Source organism: Mus musculus, chromosome 2 (assembly GCF_000001635.26).
Source record: "Mus musculus strain C57BL/6J chromosome 2, GRCm38.p6 C57BL/6J".
Lineage (NCBI taxonomy): Eukaryota > Metazoa > Chordata > Mammalia > Rodentia > Muridae > Mus > Mus musculus.
In genome coordinates this window covers 82,233,078-82,255,105 of record NC_000068.7, presented here as the reverse complement: position 1 = coordinate 82,255,105, position 22,028 = coordinate 82,233,078, and the positions used below count along the sequence as shown (strand labels likewise).

The window sequence follows — 22,028 nt, the reverse complement described above, 5'->3', positions numbered from 1 at the left end:
GAAGAACGAAGACCAAAGTGTGAACACTTTGCCCCTTCTTAGAATTGGGAACAAAACACCCATGGAAGGAGTTACAGAGACAAAGTTTGGAGCTGAGACGAAAGGATGGACCATCTAGAGACTGCCATACCCGGGGATCAATCCCATAATCAGCCTCCAAACGCTGACACCATTGCAAATGCCAGCAAGATTTTGCTAAAAGAACCCTGATATAGCTGTCTTTTGTGAGGCTATGCTGGTGCCTGGTAAACACAGAAGTGGATGCTCACAGTCAGCTATTGGATGGAACACAGGGTCCCCAATGGAGGAGCTAGAGAAAGTACCCAAGGAGCTAAAGGGGTCTGCAACCCTATAGGTGGAACAACTATATGAACTAACCAATACCCCTGGAGCTCGTGTCTCTAGCTGCATATGTATCAGAAGATGGCCTAGTTGGCAATCATTGTATACAATGAGAAATATTGTCTACTAAATGTTTTAATGAATTATTAGAGATTGTTTATATATTATAAATACACCTTTCTTAATATATCATAGTTACATGGCAATTACACTTCTAGAACATTTTATTGTGTAGTAACTAGTTCCCAAGATTCTATATAGCCTTGATTTACATCAATTCTGCATCAGATTCTACAACAGTAAACAGATCTCATAACTATAGATGAGCAACAGTTTCTTTAAAAAGTTCCACCTGGGATTCAAAAAAAAAATCTTTCATATTGTTTTAAAATTTAAATTTGGGATTTTAAATTTTTTTAAATCAAAATACTCCATGACAATATTGAATATGGAATTAATTTAGCACAAATCTTTTTTCTAGACAGTAACAAGGAAGACTTCATTTGTTAAGAGAAATAAGGGCACCTTACACAGAGATTTTCTTTTAATAGCTTTGCCCTGGCTGGGCTTGTGAGGTCTGAATTATAACTGTGTTCACATCTAACAGCTGCTCACTGTGAGAAACGGGTCAAAGTTTAAGAGCTGTGAACTTCTAACAGTCCAGCTCTAGTTTATTCACAGAGAAACTAATTTCGAACTGCTTCAGAAGTGGCAGTATCTTCCTGACCTCATTTTTCAAATTTAAAAGTAATTTCAAAGAAATGTTCTCCAAATTATCATTAAAAAATATATAAATAAAATTTTCTCAAAAACGCTTTTTTGCCAAGAGTCAGGAGATAGAGCTTTGCTCGCATCTTCAGTCAAATGGTTTGAATTTCATGAAGAAATGGGACAGTTTTCAATTAAGATGGCTTAGATACAGGCCTTGACTGATGCAAAATATACTTTTATAAGCTGAGATTACACGGTAATTTTGGAGTTTTAGTGAAATGTGCATTAAACAGGTATTTGCATGAAATTTAAATTACTCTTTACTTCTACAAAAGGCCATGAAAACATATATGCCTCTTTCTCTGCACTGACATAAATAGGTTTGTGCCCTTTATTTCTAACTCCCGCCGCTATTTTCTGAGTGTATTTTAAGAAAAGTTAGCATTTCATTATACACTCACCACACAGTTTCCTTTCTTAGCTCGGCCAGCTTGTGAAGACGTTGGAGTGCCTTTTCCTGTTTTCTTTCATCCTTCCTGGATTTAGATGCTACATTTCGAGCAAATTCTCTCTGTTTCAGTTCTTTGAGCCTCTATTAAAAAATATGGAAATAATTAATAGTGTCTTCTTTGAGAACAACTTTAAAGTTATATTGTTGCAGGGGCTTTTCAATACATCGACTTCATCAAAGGAAAACATAGTATCAATCAAAACCTGTTTCTAACTCAAATATATTCTTCCACTTTACTTTTTATAAAAATGCCCAACCATGAAATTATATTACTGTGAAAATTGTATCTGTGCCTTAGGTATATTGAAATTACAATCTTCTTTCCCTTCTTATTGATTATTGTCTTCTAAGTATCTTTGCTTAATTTAGAATATGCATTACAGACTTGGTTAAGCCCTCAAGCTTCAAACAAATTCAATACATTTATGGATTTTAGTTATAAAGTTAAATCTTTTTTATTTGAGTGTGCTCTATACTAGAATGTGATACCACAAAACTTAAGGCAAATGATTACCACTGAAATGATTAAAAAAAATCTTTATGTCAAAGGTCAAATCATGGTCCAGATGAAGTATTAATTTTGTTTGGGAAATTATTATGTTGAGCATTGTTATTTTAATCTGTAGTGAAGGAGATTATTTTCAAGAGCGAAGGCCAGAAAAAAAAATGCTAACACACTTGAAGAAAAACAACAAATAGTTACAAGTATGATGTGACTGGACGAATATCACAGGGGTCCATCTTCAGTCATTTTAGCTGTGGTTTCTTATTGAGATGGTGCATAGTTTAAAAAAATTATTGAAATAGTATTTTGTTAGTAGTTTATGATGTGCCAGAATTTTGATGAATTGTATTTTGTGAGTAGAATTCTAGAATAATGATTGAAATAGCCATATTTTTAATGGTATTGAATAAAATTTTAATATATGCTGTGTGTATGTTTACTGCCCTATACTATAAACTTAGGATAATGCCTTGGTTACAAAAGACCTACTCAATAAATATTTATTAAATTTGTAGGCAAATTGCTCATATTATTCAAATCAGTAATTTTCTATACCTATTCATACAAGTATTGACTTTGTTGAACTAATGTTAAACTCTTATTGGTCACAGACTTAACTTGTAAATTAATTCGTACAGCATCATGTAACTTCACCAACTTTGAGGACACACACAGAATCAGGTTCAACTGGCTTCTTACATTTATGTTAATGCATATTGTAGGTAGATGTACACATGTAATCCTTCCTATTCTTGATTTTTGTGTTATATTCATTAATATTATTTAAATAGCATAGCATTTTCAGTTTTCTAATTAGCAATAATCTACTTCTTCAGAAGGAGTTCTTGAAGTATCATATTTAGTCTTATATTAAGCCATGTCACTAGTGTACAACTCTGTGACTGAAGATTTGACAAACTCATGTCCATATGACTGGTAAAGGTAACTATAACTTACAAAATTCATTGACTTGTTTTGGATATTAAATCAGAATATAATAGGTCAATAACAGTGTTTTCCTCAATATTAGAAATCAGTAGTCTTAGTCATTATAAGTTCTCTGAAGTGAAATATAAGGTTCTAAAAATCAAGGGAGTAAGACAGAGATTTTTAGTTCTTTAAATAAAATCTTTCCTAAATAGTTAATTTTATATACATAATAAACAGTTTTAACAAATATATGCATTTATAATTAATAAAACACATGTCATGAAAGGGGTTTGAACTAGTAAGTTAAATTCCATTAAAAAGAAGAAAAATGATGCTTCCAGTGACAGAGGGCCTGAGTTACTACCAAGAAGAGAAAAATTTAAATTATGTTGAGATTAAAAGTTTTCTCATATTGTTTTTTTATTTCAAAATTGCAAGCAAAACTTTAGTAAACATTTTATGCACACTTTATACTCATGGCCATCATCAGATAATTTCTTGAAAGCAAAAATATTGTAATCAAATTGATCAAGAACTCCTTTTTTTAAAGGCTTTAAGTTTCCAAACAGCTACAAAGAACTTTATATTATTGTCTGCACACTTTCAATCGAACAAGCAAGTTTGTACTTTTTCCATTGTTGAGTAGTATTTCTCCAAGTTTTAATTTGATAGTCAATAATGCTATAACTTAAAGGGAAGGTTGAATCATTTTCACAAACATATGGATCTTTAGTATTTCTCCATTTACCTCTTCTATTTCTCCATAAAATTCATTAAGAAAACATTATCTTGACGATTCTTACAAAACATACCTATGTTTACAAAGCTTTCTTGTTATTTCTGGAAGTGAAGGAACTGAAGCTAAGCAATTTAGATGGATTGTTCATCTAATCTACATACTCTATGATATATCTCTCAAATTTACAGGTATTGCTGTTCAACCTGCTCAAACTTCATGTCAACCTGAGGTAACTATTGTGTATATTCATTTACAGTTATCTAAATATTTACAATTTCTCAAGGGTTATTCTAAGCACATTTTAAATATCTGTGAAAATGAAAATTTATCATTTCTTTGCATATTTTTATTGTGATCAAGGACAGATGTTGGAGCATATGAAAATATTACTTATATTGTATAATAGATCTTGAAAAGTTACTTGATATGAGTGAAAGAAAGGGTTATAGGGATATGGATAGAAGGGGAACTATTTCAAATACAGTGATTAGGAAAGGCAGTTTTATATTAAAACTTTGATTTCAGTACAAATTCAACACCTTAAAATAGCCGACACTTATTCATTGTTAGGCCTGCCATTTCTGTAGTCAAATTGTTTTTATCTGGAAATATGGCTGGGAAAATGTCTTTTAGTGTTCTACAAGTTAATTGATATAATTCATTTCCATCCAAATTCTGTAGGACGAGAAAAAATAGCTTAGATTTCATTCTAGTAAAAAAAAAAAACAAAAAACAAAAAACAAAAAGCAGACAAACAAACAAAAAACCCGCTATTTTAAGCAACTAGAGCCTTCTAGAACCCTTTTACAAATTGCCTTTTGCCAACATCTTCAGTGTCAACAGAGATGACTCTACATTTAATTAAATCTTTTGTATGATAACATCTATGAATCTGCTTCTTGACTTTGATCAGTGAGAAGTCAAAGATTCCATTGCCAATCAAGATTATTGTATAAGATATGCTAATTAGGAATCAACCTATGAAATTTTCACTGTGAAAGTGTTTATTACCTTGAAAACTTTACAGCAGAGATGGTTAGGAGGTGAGAAATGAGCTATAAGACATTTCAAAAACGGAGAAAAAACAACCTATAGCAAACAGAACATCCAGAATACAATCATCTACAGACCATGTTCATTTGAACACAGGTTTGGTTTCTCCAAAGCCTGTTGGTAGCGCTGATGCTTCGGGGCTGTTTGTTCATGGGGACAACAGAAGGAGAGGGCCAATTTCCAGACAGAAATTGTGAACATAATGCACGGGATACAACTACCATATCTAAGGAGATCGTTGTTACATTTGAGACATTCCAGAAGGACCCTGATGGCTGTGAAGCTTTCCAGTGGATCAAATGTCAAACAATGTGTGAGAGGAGAGGATGATCCAAATATAAGAAGTCCCCAGTGAAAGTGTTTTGTTTGACATGGCATGATTATCTTATGTTCAAACTCATAAAGAAATTGCAAGGTCTTCCATCCTCCATTCTACATGAGTCAAGTCTATGTTCAAATAAGAAATGGCGAAACCTTCCCTTCTGGCCCAGGTTTGGTGTTGATAATATTGTTTTAAAAGATTCTATGCCCCAGTATAGGGGAATTCCATGGCCAGAAAGAGGGAGTGGGTAGGTTGGTGAGCAGGGGAAGTGCGGAGGAGATAGGGGGTCTTAGGAGGGGAAACCAGGAAAGGGAATAACATTTGAAATGTAAATATAGAAAATATCTAATAAAATAATTAAAAAATAATAATAAAAAAATGTCCATTGTTCAAACATAGTAAGAAGAATGACCCACTTAGAAAAGTTCCAGAAACAAAGGCACAGGGCCTTTTACCTCAGGTGCAGTTTTTTCCCTGGATTGCTCTTGGATGTGATTTCATGCCTCCTGTGACAAACATTTATAAGACATGTTTGTTCTTGTTGGATGTCTGAATATTGCTACAGAACCCAATCTGGTCAGTGTACCTTGAATCTGGGTATATCCTTCTGCCTTGCTTTTGTGCTTTCCCAGATATAATGTATAGTATGTGCCAGACTATTCTGTTTAAATTAATATATTATGAGGAAGTTTGGGAAATGGCTGTTCTATTAATATTTAGCATGTGTTTAATGACCTTTGTTTGCATGTTTTTTTGTGAACTTAAACAATCTTCCTTGGATCATTGCTTTTTTGTTATTTTCACATATAAATGTACACTGAAACTGGATTTAACATAATTAAACTATACATTCATTCAGGTCCTCATTTCTCAGGTCCAACAGACAAGATCAGCACAGGTTGACTGAAAAGTCAACTGTCTGTCGTAGCTCTCTTACTCCAGACGTTGACAGCCTGAAGATTACTTTCATACACAGATTGATCTTACCAAGATTGATTCAGCGGTACACCATAGATCATGACTTCTTGTTTATCCATTTATAATGACCTCATTCTTATTCAGTTGTATAAAATAACCGTGCCTCTCTGTTCAAATACATATAATAAATACTCTGAGCTTATGAGGTACCATGGTTTCTCCATCAGAGAGTTAAAGCTAAACCATACCCAGATTTTCTTTTCTGTGTCTTTGTATTTGTGTTTCAAAATTGGCATTCAGGTGCAAGCCTCTGGAGCCCTGTAAAGGATATAGCAATACTAGAACCCATTGTTTATTTTATTTGAGGAAAGAAAATAAGCTCTAAAATGATATACTAATATATGAGTTAAGATCAAAAGATCTTTCACATTATCTGTCTGTCTCTCTTTGTGTCTTTCTATTATCCATCTATCATCTATCACCTCTCCCTTCTGCTTACACACAGACACACAGACACACACACACACACACACACACACACACACACACACACACACATACACACACACACACACACACACACACACACAGTTTAACATGTATTATGTAGGTTTTGTTTCTATAGGGAATCCCAAGGAATATAAATTCTCAAATGAAATGATCATCCTCTGTTGATGTTCCTGGGTCAATGTAAAATTTTTTACACACTCTTCTGTTTCTTTAATAGAATTACATTTAATCCCTATTAACTGAATTGACAGCAAAATTCTATGAATTATATGAACCTGTTTTCTTTCTTTCTTTCTTTCTTTCTTTCTTTCTTTCTTTCTTTCTTTCTTTCTCTCTCTCTCTCTCTCTCTCTCTCTCTCTCTCTCTCTCTCTCTCTCTCTTCCTTCCTTCCTTCCTTCCTTCCTTCCTTTCCTTCCTTTTCTTCTTTCTTCCTTTTATGCTTTCTTCCTTCACTTTTTTCTTTTCTACATTTCTTCCTTTGTTGTTTTGTATTTAAAGAGAAAAATTTCATTCCCTGTTCTTTAACCTTGATGCTCTGTCACTACCAGTGTTTGACTGTTATTCTAACAGGGGAGTCCCCCACATTCTCAGTTGTTAGGTTATTCTTTTGGCAAAGACAAAGCTGCTAAACTAAGAACATAACGAATTAAAAATTTCCAGCCCCTTATGTCATAATTTAAAAGTAGACAAATTAATTATTTAATTTGAGAATAAAAAGCCAAAATTGAGAGTTTTTTTATATATAGTTGATTAAAATATTTCTAGTTTCTAGATGTATACCTCCACAGTTCTTTTCAGCTCTATTTCTCTTCAAATAATATTTAAGGTTTTCTTTAACAGTTTTATATTTCACTATTATTGTATTATTAACAGTTAAGCTTTCCAAATGTTAGAACCTCAATTTGAATTTAGGAGAGCTGTTTTTATCAAAAACTGTTTCAGTGGTTTTTAAAATCTAAGTATGCTTTTGTACCTTTTAAAGAAGTAACAGCCTCAAAGAATCAGCATCTCCACTTCCTAAATCAATTTAGCATTCTTGAAATGCACTGTACAGCATGATCTATTAGAATGTTAGCAAATACATTTTATTTCAGAGGTGGTAGTCTAGTGGATGTTATCAGACTTCAAGGTGTAATTTCCTTCTAGTCATTATTTAATCAATGGCATTATGCTGAGTGATACTGTACAAGTTATTTTTTTTTTCACATTTCACTTCTCATTACTATCATGAGTGTGTATCACTTGGACTTTTCTCCTGGCAGCTTTAAAAGCATCTAATCTCTTAATGGCATATCAGATCTGAACAATATCTTTCCCCAAGGCCTCTCATTCTTTAGATTCCATTAACTCAAGGTTCTCTTTGTGGATAAAAACCTCATTCTAATTCTAATATAAAAGTCTTGGCAATCAGTGTGTGTTCTGTCTAAAACTGATTTTCCAACTATTGAGTTCATTTTCTTAAGTGCTGGATCAGAAGTGTCTACTGCATTGTAAGTGCTTATGAATGCTTATCAAATTGAATTGGCACAGGATGGCTGTGATTAACTTCCTCTTACAATAGGAGGCTTTGAAAATTTGCTAACAAAAATCTGGATAAGATCTTTAGTAGCAGAGTGAGAGCAATAGAAACTTGATTGTAAGAAACATGGACATGATTATTTTCAAAAGAAATGAGCCACTTGAATGAGCAGAAAATGAAGGATGATTGATTTATGGCTCAACTTTATAAATATATATTATGCATCTATTACCAAAAATGTTAAAAATTAAAATAACATTTCTTGGACTGTAGTGTCACTTTAAATAAAAGAACATATTAAGATTGCACAACATAATAACATACATATATATATATATACATATATATATAGTATATAAAATTATAGATGATATCTTTAATCATATGTCAAACAATATCTCATTTTAATTTTCAATTAAAATATTTGATTATTTATTTGTGTACTATCATTTTTAGTCTTTAAAAAGAGTACTTAAAAATCAAGCTTAAAGACTGAGGTGTGTACTTTAAAACAGAAACAAAAGTTATTTTCTATTTTATGTTAATTCCACATAATCATTGTAAGTACTTTATCTCAGATGTTTACAATAGCTTTGAACATTCAGCAGAAATCAATATATCAGATAACACTGATGAAATCAACCTGAAAATTCTGTAGATATTATTTTTAAAATTTAGTTACACAATATCAGGTGGTCTTCTCTGAATTCAATTCTATAGAAGCAACACTAAACAGACACAGCAGGATTTTCCCTCAGAGACCTAACATTCCATTTGGCTGGCCAGCCACAGGGCAAGAACACTGTTCTCAGGAAGGTCCATTCAGCATATGAGATACTGAGGAGATGGGAGGAATAGTAATCACCATCTGACTGAAACAATGCTTCTCCTCCCAGAAGCCTGGCTCTCTGTGCAGCCACTCATGTAGTTACTCAGAAAAGCATCCTTTATACTTTTTTATGTTTTACCAATTCTCCTTTTTCCACATTTCTGATACATGCCCAAAGCCTGGCTATGCTTTCTTGCACACTCTGGGCTTTCACATCATTCCTCTATGAAGTTAATCCATATTCTTTCTACCATATGACCACTTAACAAAACACATTCTTTTCTTTCTCCCTCTTCTCTATCTTCCTCTTTCAGGAAGCTGACTAGATTTATAGCTTGGCTGGCCAGAGTGTTACTTTAAACTCTAAATGATTGTTATCATGTTTCCTTCACAGTCCACTCTTAAATTCTTAAAAAAACAAACAAACAAACAAAAACAAAAACTTAAACTCCCCAAGAGAGGACCTCAGATTCACTGACAAAATGTAGTGCTCCAACTTAGGGCTCCTCAAAATTTCTGGTAAGAGTCTATATTAAGTTTTATAAATATTTATACTTCTATTCCTTCTATTCTTCTTAAAATATTACCAAAAGGTTATCAAATTGACTAAAGACAACAAATAACTTTTCTTCTCTAGAGTAACAAAATTGACATAAGCTTAGAGATTTTTGTCTAAAAGCTACTCAGTAATGGTGAATGCCTTTACCCACTGAGAGATCTTGCTAGCCAAAGAGAGATATACAACTGAAATAATCTCCAAGCCCAAATTATAAAAATTATATGTATTTGCATTACAACATAAATGAATTCCAAAAACAAATAATAATTTTACATATGTAAATGTATAAATATCCATTTAATATATGTAATATTTATATATATTTACAAAATCATCTTCTAGTCTGTGGCATTAGTATTTCATGTAGCATTATTAGTTTTCCATTTGTAAATATATATAATTAGTTGAGCTATGTTTAGGAAATTGTCTGGTGTTACTAAGTGCTATTGTTCATATAAGTGATACACATATGTACAGTTAAAAATAAGTACGCATAACATATTACTAAGCTTGAGTAAACATAACATAGACTCTTATTGTACTCATCAAAAACTGATGCAATTTAGAAACTTTTAAAGACCTAGTCACTGTCACAGTGTGAACTATAAAAGAGAAAAGCAATAATAATAATTTAATTAGCAGCAAAACACTCATGAATAAAATATGTGAAGTGTGAATAAATACAATTTGTTAAGTTATGGATATAAAAATACACTTCATTTTCTTACTGTCTACATAATTGGTCACCTTGCTGACCTGAATTAGCCTCATCAGAGAGAAGATAGAGACTAGTCAGGAAATGGTATTCAAACTTATGTGTGGATGGGACTTTTTAAATAAATGATAAGTGTTTTAAAATTCCCTACTTATTCTCTTACTCCAGTCTATAACATTCTTAGTTGCTGGTAAAGACACTTAGACTCCTTTGCATGCTAAGATCATCCCCCGGCCCTGCTATCCTTGAACAATATCAAGTTTTCTAAATACTGATACAGTCGAGTTTTGAAGCCTAAACTTAACATGTCTTATGACACATTTTCCATTGCTTAGGATTCAGTAGCCCACTTCAGGTGGCTCAAATTCTGTTTCATACAAGTTATCACCAGTCTAATTGACACCTGAGTTAACTCTTGTCCTCCGCATGATCACCGATCTTGGAATCTCTCTCCGTCTCTTTTTAACTTGTATTCATTACAAATTTTCAAATTTTCTTCCTGCTGAATCACATTGGAGGGTAAAGAGAATGTTTCAGGCTGAATGGATGGAATATTTAAGTAGAATATTTAAATATTTTTAATTTGGAAGTTTTAAATAGTAGGTTGGTATACTAACAAATCTTATTCCTTCAATATACTCTTTTATGAAAACAATTTGGCCTTGAGTCAGTTTCGAATCTGCAGAGGGTGAAGTAGACCCAGAGAATTTTTTTTTCAGGATCTCACATTTCTCCATGGTCTCCCAATACCTCTCTTCTGCTTAGCTTTTTTTCCTGCAGAAGAAATATGATACATGATAATCATTCAATTTTTCAATGCTTTGCTTTTCATTCCCTTTGGATGGCTTTTTAAAACTTGTCTTGGATCCATAAGAATGCTTTTTTGTTTCCCTATATCTTCTTGATCACTGAAGAATACAGGTATCGTTAGAAGTAATGAAAGCTCCAAGGAGCTAATGGGAACTGCAACCCTATAGGTGGAACAACAATATGAACTAACCAGTATCCCGGAGCTCTTGTCTCTAGCTGCATATGTATCAAAAGATGGCCTAGTCGGCCATCACTGCAAAGAGAGGCCCATTGTACTTGCAAACTTTATATGCCCCAGTACAGGGGAACGCCAGGGCCAAAAAGGGGGAGTGGGTGGGTAGGGGATTGGGGGGGGGTGGGTATGGGGGACCTTTGGGATAGCATTGAAAATGTAAACGAGGAAAATACCTAATTAAAAAAAAAAAAAAAGAAGATGACCTAGTCGGCCATCACTGGGAAGAGAGGCCCCTTGGTATTGCAAACTTTATATGCCCCAGTATAGGGGAACGCCAGGGCCAAGAAGTGGGAGTGGATGGGTAGAGGAGCAGGGTGGAGGGAGGGTATAGGGAACTTTCGGGATAGCATTTGTAATGTATATAAAGAAAATATCTAATAAAAAAAAACAAAAATAAAAGTGAAACTATATCTGAAAAAAATACTTGGAAAAAAAAAAAAAAAGAAGTAATGAAAGCAGTAACCTCTCTGCTAACCTCCACATTCTTTATAATCCTGGCCTCACAATGCAATCATTTGGGCAGCTTCAAAATAGAGAACCTGGAAAAATATGGTGTGTGTGTGTGTGTGTGTGTGTGTGTGTGTGTGTGTAATTTCTCATATGATTTTGTTTTCTTTTGTTTTTCCTTTGACTTTTTCAAGACTGGCTTTCTCTGTGAAGCCCCAGCTAAGCTGGAATTTGCTTTCCACACTAGGATAAAAGGAGTGTGCCAGGACCAATCAGCTCTCTCTGATGAATCTAAAGATTCTAAACTTAAGTGACAATTCATTTTCTTTGTTTCTTTGTCCATGTTTACAACTTATGGAGAATATAAATACAGACATATTCATTTCTATAAATGTCAGGAGCATCATCATATATTCTGAGATGATACCTTATTTAAATAATGAATAATCCCTCTTAGAAGGAATTAACGACAGTTAAAATTCTGATATCCAAGAATTTACTGGTACTAAAGCCACACATAATAAGAATGTTAGATGTACACATTTATATTATTCAGAATCAATTTTCTTCTGAATAAGTTGGATTTTATTAATGATAGTTCCCAGAAAGTTTCTCAATTTCTTCAAAACAAAACTATAAGTAACTCTACATGGGAAAGGCAAAAAAAAGGTTCATAAATTACTTTTTAAAGGAGATAAATATATTTGCTAACTTATGAATATTAGCAAAGTATAATAAAAATAAAATATGCAGTTCCAAAGATAAATGCCAACAAAACTAGCAAGTACTATGAAGAAGCATCATTTAGATGGCTAAGAGAGTATAAATTATTTGTAGTATAAGCCTAATAACTGAGCTTGATTTGAGGCCTGAACAACTGGATCTGGGCCTATCCCCAAACTTGTATGTGGGATATGTTCTTCTAGCTGAGCTGCCTGGTCAGGGCTCAGTGGGAGATGAAGCACCTAGCCTTACAGAGACATGAAGTGCCAGGATTGGAGATACCCTGCTCGGAGGAGAAGGGGATGGGGAATGGAGAAGTATTGTGGGAGGGGCTGACCGTGAGGGGGCAGTGAGTGGGATGTAAAGTGCATAAGTTAAAAAAACATCCAGATGCTGCACAACACATGTGTAATCCCAGCATTCCAGTGCTATAGGAGGCAGAAGGAAGAAACATCTACAGGTTTTCCCTAGGAAGAGCACACCAATTGGTTGTCCAGTGCCAAACTTATTTCTGAAAACATACATACAGGTGGCATTATGTGAATTGAATAGGTTTTCTTAGAAATATATATGTATATAGATGGAGATATATTTGAGAGGCTTTAGAAAGAAGAGAGAGAAATGTTGTATTTAGTTATAACATCAAAAGTGAAATGAAATGAATATAGTAATATATATTTAAACAAAGAGTAATATTACATTAATTCACATCATACACACATGGAAAATGTTGGAAATAATTTATATATATATATATATATATATATATATATATATATATATGCTACTTTCAGTTCACCATTAATTTTATATGCTGGCACACAGATATTAAGAAATAATTTCTTTCTCGAGTGTCACTGAAGAAGCAGTTTAAATCATTTAGAAATACTAAAACTTGTAAATAAAGCTCTTCTGTTTTCAGAGCCTTAGAATTCTCTGCAGGAATAATACTTCTCAATAACCTGGCCTGACCTTGACTTCCTCTTGGGAAGAAGAAAGCAGCAAGCTGCAAGTCTCTGAGTCTTGACTTGCTGAGGTGAAGGTCACTTCACTGCCTTTTGCGAGGTATTTCAGCCGCCACTAAAGCAAAAATTCAAGATGTTTGAGGGACTCTAGGACTAAAGCAATCATTCCCTGTTCTATCTCTCCATTGCATCAATGTGACAAATTTCTTACAGTGAAAATAACTCTGAATTGCCAGTAGGTAGACAGGGGAGTGGGCAGACTTAGTATGACTTGACTTGAACAGCAGATGAATAGGTCAAATTGCTTAGAGGAAAAAAAAATTTTTTTCGCCTGATGCTGAGTGTTTGATCTTTTATTTTTATCGCAGAGAATAAAATTTAGAAGAATGGTACACTACTGGAAACCATTGTATTCACATTTTATAAGGAGGAATCACTTTAAATATGAAGTAGAGTATTAAGTACAGTACATAGTGGTAATGGCTGATTATGGACTATAATTGATAACCTTGATTTTGTGACATTCATATCTAAACAGATTAAAGAAATTCATCCTTCTAGACCATAGCATGTAGAAGGAATAATAGAACCCTAGGAGAACTAAGATGAGAAGACTCGTCCATATCAGCAGTTGGTAACAGAATAAGTGTGAGGTACTTACATAACTAAGCTCCTCATTATGCATTTGTTACATATTTATGTTATTATTCATATGTATTTTCCTCATCAATACATATAAACATACTAAAATAATATGAATTTTTCAAAATTTGATAAGCCTTGATATATATTTGGGTCAATATATAATTAGCAAGTCCATTAGGTTTACCAAGATATTGCTGTTAGACATTCATCTTCTTTAACAATATCTTAAACTGTTTCTTTTTAATTAATACATATAATCATATTGTCTGTTATAAGGTTAGTATGTTTATTTGTTATTATTTGTTATAATAATCACAGCACATGATTATGGGTACACAGTGAGAGTGACAGGGTATTGGAATATATACCAGTCCTTAAAAGAACTCTATGATTTCTTATATCAAGCAAATTCCTATGCTCTAAAACTATTAACTATTATTCTGTTGTAATGGCACAAGCCTTTATTCCCAGAAGCTATGGAGATAAGTCTGATGGACCTCTCTGAGTTCAAGACCAGCCTGGTATATATAGTGAATTTTAGGACATCCAGAGCTATGTAGAGAAACTCACTCTCCTGACTCACAATATAAACACACAAAAAACAATAAAATAAAAGCCATTGTAGAAATGCAGCTCAAAATAATGGTTTGTAATCAATCTATCATTTTCCTGCCCAAAATTAAATATTATATTTGTTGATAGACTCCTGTGAGTCTTTATGCTGCTATCTGCCAGATGAGATTCTGCAACTGTTAGTAAGGAATCAGCCTGTGGATCCTCCCATAACCTCAGGCAGCCGAGAAGAGAACAAGACTCCAACCACTGAGACAAAGCTTCCAGGGATAGCATGGGGCTTTGTACAGGATAGCTGTGAGAAGCCCACAGAGTATGATCAAGAAACGGGCAGGAAAGTAGAATGCAGACACTAGTCCTTTAGGACATTAAGGCATCAGAGAGAGAGAGAGAGAGAGAGAGAGAGAGAGAGAGAGAGAGAGAGATCTGTATGCTGTAAACTGATTCAAACTGGATCACTTCCAGCTTTGCATAGGTCTGGAGCATAGCATAACCAATCACTACAACACAGTGCATTCATCTTTGTTTTAGACTTCTGCATGAGCTATGAAGTAGGCCCTCATCAGCGTTGTTGACATATGTACTATCTATACCTTTGTCTCTTTGTCTCAGGTATCACAGCTACTCACAGATGACTGGTTACAATTGAATTCTACTGACTAGTTCTTCCAACAGGCAGAGAATTAACCCTGGTGAGGTGGTCATAGACTGTGTCCCACCAGCTTCAGGATATCTATGCACCTCTGTTACTGTTTGGATATTTGTGTCTGTGAGACTCAAGCACAGAATAATCTACTATCTGTCCTACTGATCAAAGAAAATTCTTCACAAAATCTATCTCACATTTAGACAGTGCAATATGGAGCAAGATTGATTTTATAAGAAAATAGAGTGGTAATCACAGGACATTGTCTTGGCATTCAGTGCCATTTGAAGAAACCTAACACCACCAGATCTCAGTGACTATAATCTCCCTAAGGACCACAGCTTAAGGATGGAGCTTCCAGTACAATATTTGTGGGAAAGGTGGGGAAACCCTCCCCATCCCACTAGCATTTTTGCAGTGGTCATGTGCCTCCACTCTTCCCACCATTATTCCTCCTAATACATTATGGGACTTTGTCTGATCCAATGTTGCAATGGGCTCCAGAAACTGATATGAAGTGATAGCCCTTTTGGCCTAAGTGGCTACAGGTAAGATATAAGAGTTGGGGGCAGGTTTTTCCATAGTTTATCTTCTCAGTGCTATCATGAAATAAATCCTGTACTGCAGACCTCAATAATTGTGTAAAGAACACAATATAACTTTACCACAGGAAGTAGGCTATGGGGATAGTTTCCCCTTATTAGATTCTTCTCAATCTCATAAGGAATAACATCCAATTGTGTATTGGAATCATATTTGACCTTTCATTGTCTTCTAGAATGAACTACCCTCAACAGATTAATAGCACAGTTGTGGAAAATTTGGACTTAAATGATTCTGTACCAAAATAGGGATATGATTCAGGCTAGAAGAAGAAAAGCAGGGCGCTTGGAATTTTTGGAAGGGCAGGCACAAAGAAAATCAGATTGTAAGGAAAGAAATAAATACCAAATAGCTGAATGCTAAGATGATTATCCATCCTACACAGAAGGAAATAATGACCATTCAGAAAATAATGACCACTTCAAGAGGGAAAGACTCAGTAGCAGCAGTCAAAGAGAAATAATGTTGAAATATCATTAAAATGATGATTTTTAAAAAATTCAATGTAATGGAAAAAATAAATAGAAATAATCAGAATTTTATCTGAGAAATTTCAAGTGATAAACATATATTTTTTAAAAATTATATAAATTCTACTTTTAAAATTGTATTTAATTAGATATTTTCTTTATTTACATTTTAAACTAGAGCTGAAAATGTAATAAATAAAATAATATACAGTAATTTGAAGGCATAGTAGCATATTACATTGATCAGAACATGTTAATAACCAGGCTATTTGAAAGGGTATGAGGAGAAAAAATAACAAGAAATGAATAAAAATTACAAGAGCTTTAGGATGATTTTAAGACTATCATGTTATATGAATTGAAGAATGACTTAGGAATGCTGAACGAACAGAAAGCTTAGATTATGGAACCTCCTCAAATAGCTATTTCCATGTTGTCTACACTTTAACTGTCTGATAGCCCACAGTATTGATTTCTCTTGTGCCTTTAATTTGTGAATTCCACGAGTCATCTTTCTTAGTTCTTGAACAGGCTTGACCATGGGGGACAATCTATATTTTCAATATTTAGTTCAGATATTGTCAGGTAGTGGGTATTTTATGTTTTGTTTATAGTATTCCAACTTCAAGTTCTTAGAAGAAAAAAAATTACAAAAATTTCCACCAGCAATCTGTGCCTTTTTTTATACCACCTAATGCATCTATTGGCTTGATATCTTGTTGAGAGATGAGGTTCCCTCTCTATGAAGACACTGTCATTGGTAAGCCATTGTCTCACAACAAAGTAATACAGTGAGAATGTAGACTTAAACGTTTCCAGGTTCCTTATCGTTATCTAAGGTTTTGCTCATAAAGAGTAATATCAATGCTCATTTTGAATTAATAAACTATGACTATGATATTTAACAGCATTTATGGCATTTGATAATCTATCTGTGTGCAAGGCTTAATAGTATTTATTATGGTGAAGTGGGATTCTCCAAGTCATTAAATGATAAGTCAAATCCATTCTGACTTCTCTTAGGTTACATGGATAGAGTGTGTGTGTGTGTGTGTGTGTGTGTGTGTGTCTGTCTGTCTGCCTGTCTCTATGTCTGTCTGTCTTGTGTGGAAAAAAACTATTTTTAATAAGAAATAGACAAAAAAGCTATTCTTCATACTCACTAGCTGGTCTTTATTTTTAACTGGTCTATGCATTTTATATTGTGTATTTTTTTTCTGTATTGATATTGTATGCTTCATTCTGTAAGAAAATTGACAGAAATTTTAGGATAAGGTAGATATCTGAATGCTACAAGGATTCTCTAGTTGTCATAGCCTGAGAATCCTGTGTCTAGCATTGGGTTTTGTTTGTTTGTTTGTTTGTTTGTTTAATTAAGTGAGAGCTATTAATTTTTTAAAGAATAAATAGTGTGCAAAATTCATGAGACTGGGAACAGAAATGTTCTTAGGCTTACATAAGTGACCTTGTACTTTTGGACAAAATTATTGATTTTGTCCTATATTGTAAAAATAGAGAAAGACAATATGTAGTCTCAAAATAATATATATACATCCACGAATTTGAAATAACTGGTCCTTTCTAAAATGAAAAGTATAACACATTAACATGTCAATATGAGTGTCACATCAAAAACATAAGTAAATAAAATATAACATTACCAAATTCCAAAAACCATGAAATCATACGATTGGTTTGTGTGTCATAATATTCAAATTAGGCAGTTAATATGTAAGTAGATTCATTCTGATGTAAGAAGAGGGTTTATTCTATCTAAACAGTTGCCTTTGGTTGTGGAATCAGGGATTGACTACACAACAGGGGGAAGAAACAAATCACAGACAGATCCTTAAGCTAAACATTCAATAATTAGTCATGTGTGTAATTGAAGAGTTACTTTCTTCCTACTGCAACTTTTCTGAGCATAATTTAGTCAATATGAAAGACTGGAACATTGACAGTAAAATACAATGCACATAATTGTCTTATAAGCACTTAATGAGATAATTTGCCCCTAGTCTTTCCTTTTCTGTTGGATAATTCAAACTTTTTTATCCCAATATTAATGGAAACTTGGTGAAAGTTCATCTGTTCAAACATATTTCTTTTATCTTTACCAAAATTAAATTTGAGTGATTGTTGTGGGTGAGATTTGACAAATAAAATATGTATAAACTGATGCTAAGTCTGACATTCGATTATTAGAGAAACAACAAATAATGTTGTCATGGTAAATATCAGGCACTTTAGAAAATAAAATCAAAATTAACTTCACTTCTTAGTTACTAATTTAAATTTGTTTTTACAGAACTTAGCAAACAATCAATAGTGGATTTATAATTGATATTAGTATAAAATACAAATAGACAGACATAGACGAATCATGAACATATTTAATCAAGAACCCTAAGGCATTTTTCCCATGATTTTTCAGGACAGTTTAAGTCTATACCACTTTCACGAAGAACACAATCAGCACCTCTAGAATTTTTGCCAGCTGTATAAGGATTCATTTTCCAATATATGTAACTTATTGTTAAGAAATGTAAGACCTTATATGTAAAATCTTACTTATGTTGAATGACTCTAGTTTTGAACAACTTTTTAAATGTTATATATTTGAGGTCATTTAGAAGATCATTTTCTTCAGATTTTTGCTTTTAAAACAAATGTGAAAAATATAAGACTTTTATTTGTGACTTGATTTTCATTAGACATTTCTTTCTAACATTGACTTTTGACCTTTAAACTTGATTCATCATCACAGAATTACAACTTTATGATTATAAATTTGATGAGAACAAAATAAAACTTTTAATGTGGTCTTAACAATTCAGTCCATGAAAATTATTTAAAATGTTTACTTTTGATATATTTTTCTTACCTGTTTGTGGGCGTGGTCATATGAGTTAATGTGATTGTCAAATTCCTGATGCTTATAATACTGCTTGTCACAAAGCTCACAGTAAAAATTTGCCTTCAGATCCTCCAGAGCTTTGGCAATAGTGTTCTCCTTTTCAGCATAGTCCTGAAACATAAAATTTCAAGGGAAACATACAATGAGCACTCCCTTGAGTTTACTTTGACCCAACTGTTGTCAACTTTAATATAACAATTAGAACTAGAAAAAGAACAAAAGACAAATAAAAAAATCAGCAAAACAAGTTTGAAAACATGAGTCAAAAAAAGCAAAGAATTCACAGATTAAGCCAATATAAATGAAAAAAAAGAAAACAGCAGAAGTACAAGAAAGACAGTAAATCATATAGAAAGAGGCATTAAGTGAACATAGATCCAATCTTTGCCAACATTAAAATACAGCTTCCAAAAGTAGTTTGGTTCTGCTGTAAACAGCTAATTCTTAGCTACTATAAAATCCTCTTTGGTGAACATCTGAAATGTGGCCTTTAAGAAGAGATATGTACTGCCAATTATATATGCAAATGGATATTTTCATTCTTTTCATAAATATTTACATAAATATATTGTTAATTTAAACTTCATTTATTTTGTCATTGTAATTGATTCCATGATAAATTTTATTGAAATTTTAAAAATTGAATTTTTGCACCCTAAGTTACTTTTCTGCAAATTATTTAAGTTCTTCATCTAAAGAGATGAGAGAGAGAGAGAGAGAGAGAGAGAGAGAGAGAGAGAGAGAGAGAGAACAGAAAACAAACTTGGCAGCACATTATGTCCATGATGCTTATTGTGAATAAAGATTGATTTACAACTCTACCTTCCAGAGGATGGAGAATAGAGTCAGATGTGTGATTATCTGATTAAGAATCATGAACTTGTAAGGCTTTGCCTATAACTTTGAGACCTTACTTATTGTTGCCAGACACAAGTACATCTTTCAGAGTGAAACACTGCCTCATTTTTTGTAACTAAACCATTTTAGAATTTCATACAAGGGTTCTGCATTTGTCATTTCCATTTCTTCTCCACTCCAATTTCCCCATGTCCCCAAACTTTCTCTCTCTCTCTCTCTCTCTCTCTCTCTCTCTCTCTCTCTCTCTCTCTCACACACACACACACACACACACACCACAAGCTGCATTATATTTCTGTCTTACAATTTTGTTTATATAATCATTTAAATTTGAAAATAATCACATATTCATTTCCCCTATGCTACTACAACATGCTCCTAGACACTGAGATTTGGAGATAAAGGGATGATTGTCGGCATGCCTGTAATCCCAGCACTGGTGTAGATACAGGTAGAACCCTGAAGCTTGTTCAGCCAAACAAACCTATTGATTAGCATCAGGTCTGTGAGAGATCTTGGCCAAAAGAAGTATTATAGCTGTAGCAATTACTGAGCAGTTAAGATCACTGCCCACTCTTGCAGAGGACCTAAGTTAAGCCCCTAGTACCCACATAGTAGCTCAATATTTACTATTATTACATTCCAGTTGATCCAATTTCTCTCTGGCTTCTGTGAACACTAAGCATGGGCATAAATGCAGGAAAGATACCTAGACATATAAAAATTCAAAAATGTGAAGGTGGATATATGAAGATGAAGACTTATCAAATCTCTTGTCTACTTTTGGCCTCTACACATACACAATACCACAATACAGGATGCACATATATATGTATGCTCATCTATATGTATATATGCTATATATATAATGTATTCTAATAAGAATTTAGTGATAATATTTTCCTTATATTGTTGTTTATTGTAATGAAAATATTTATGCAGAGAATACATAATAAAGTTTTCATGATTTGTGAGGTGGGGCTTTAAGTGACTAATCATATGTTAAGATCTATGAATGAATAGGACACACACTCCATCAATTAACTTACTCATTGTTTGATATATTTACTTTCAACTTCACAGGAAAAGATAATATTCTAGCAGCATGGTAAATTCTTATGTATGATTTTATGAATTCAAATGATTGGTTAAGTGTTTCAGCATGTGCTGTTTCCTATTAAGTTATTTGATACTTCTGAAGTTTAAAAGTTTTAAAAGACTGAAAATGAATCTTACTGATCTAGAGTTCTTGGTGAATCTATATGAATAATCAAAATAATGTTTTGCAAAGTATGCAATTTGAATGAATAAATAGTATGATTTCATGGTTTAAATCTGTGTATTTGTGGTAGCTTTAGAGTCAATACATAGGATATAGTGTAGTGGAATCAGCTTTCCTAGTGGTTGAGTCAATGCTCAAATGGTTTTCTGCAGAGATTTCTTTTTTATTCCATCTCCAAATTTTAGAAAGTTTAGAGAAATAGATTAATATTTCAAGAAAATATAATCTTTCAAAAATTTCAATATTAGACTTGAAAAATGATTGTTATTTTAAATAATAAAAATAGTAAACAACATGTACATTATTTTTATAGGCTCAGAGACTTAGAATTTGAATGTGCTAATTCATTTTGTCATATTTTTAAACTATTTTATTAGATTATTTTATTTATTAACATTCCAAATGTTGCCCTCCTTCTGGTCCCCCCTACCATAATTTTTCACTGTACACTCTCATCCCATTTGCCTATGAGAGGGTTCTTCCCCATCAATTCACCTACCCTCCCACTCACTCTCCCACCCACCCTCACACTCACTCTCACCTCCCAGCATCCTCCTTCCCTGGGGCACCATTATTAAAATATTAGAAATGTACATTATAAATGTTTCTTTAATTTATAACTGAAAATATCACAACTCAGAAATTTAACTAACTAGAGGGAGAAAACTGAAATGACCAGCAAGTCTCACCA

At 33.2% G+C, this 22,028-nt stretch overlaps 1 protein-coding gene across 2 annotated transcripts in view; it reads right to left on the bottom strand.

Moving 5' to 3' along the window:
- The window catches only part of Zfp804a (zinc finger protein 804A), a 209,751-nt gene that overhangs the window by 4,774 nt on the left and 182,949 nt on the right, over window positions 1-22,028 (bottom strand). For both annotated transcript variants that reach the window (XM_011239522.3, NM_175513.3), the window contains exons 2-3: window positions 19,165-19,308; window positions 1,515-1,645 (exon numbers count right to left, since the gene is read on the bottom strand). In XM_011239522.3, the coding sequence (XP_011237824.1) occupies window positions 1,515-1,645; window positions 19,165-19,308 (275 nt within the window). The remainder of the gene's footprint in view (window positions 1-1,514; window positions 1,646-19,164; window positions 19,309-22,028) is intronic.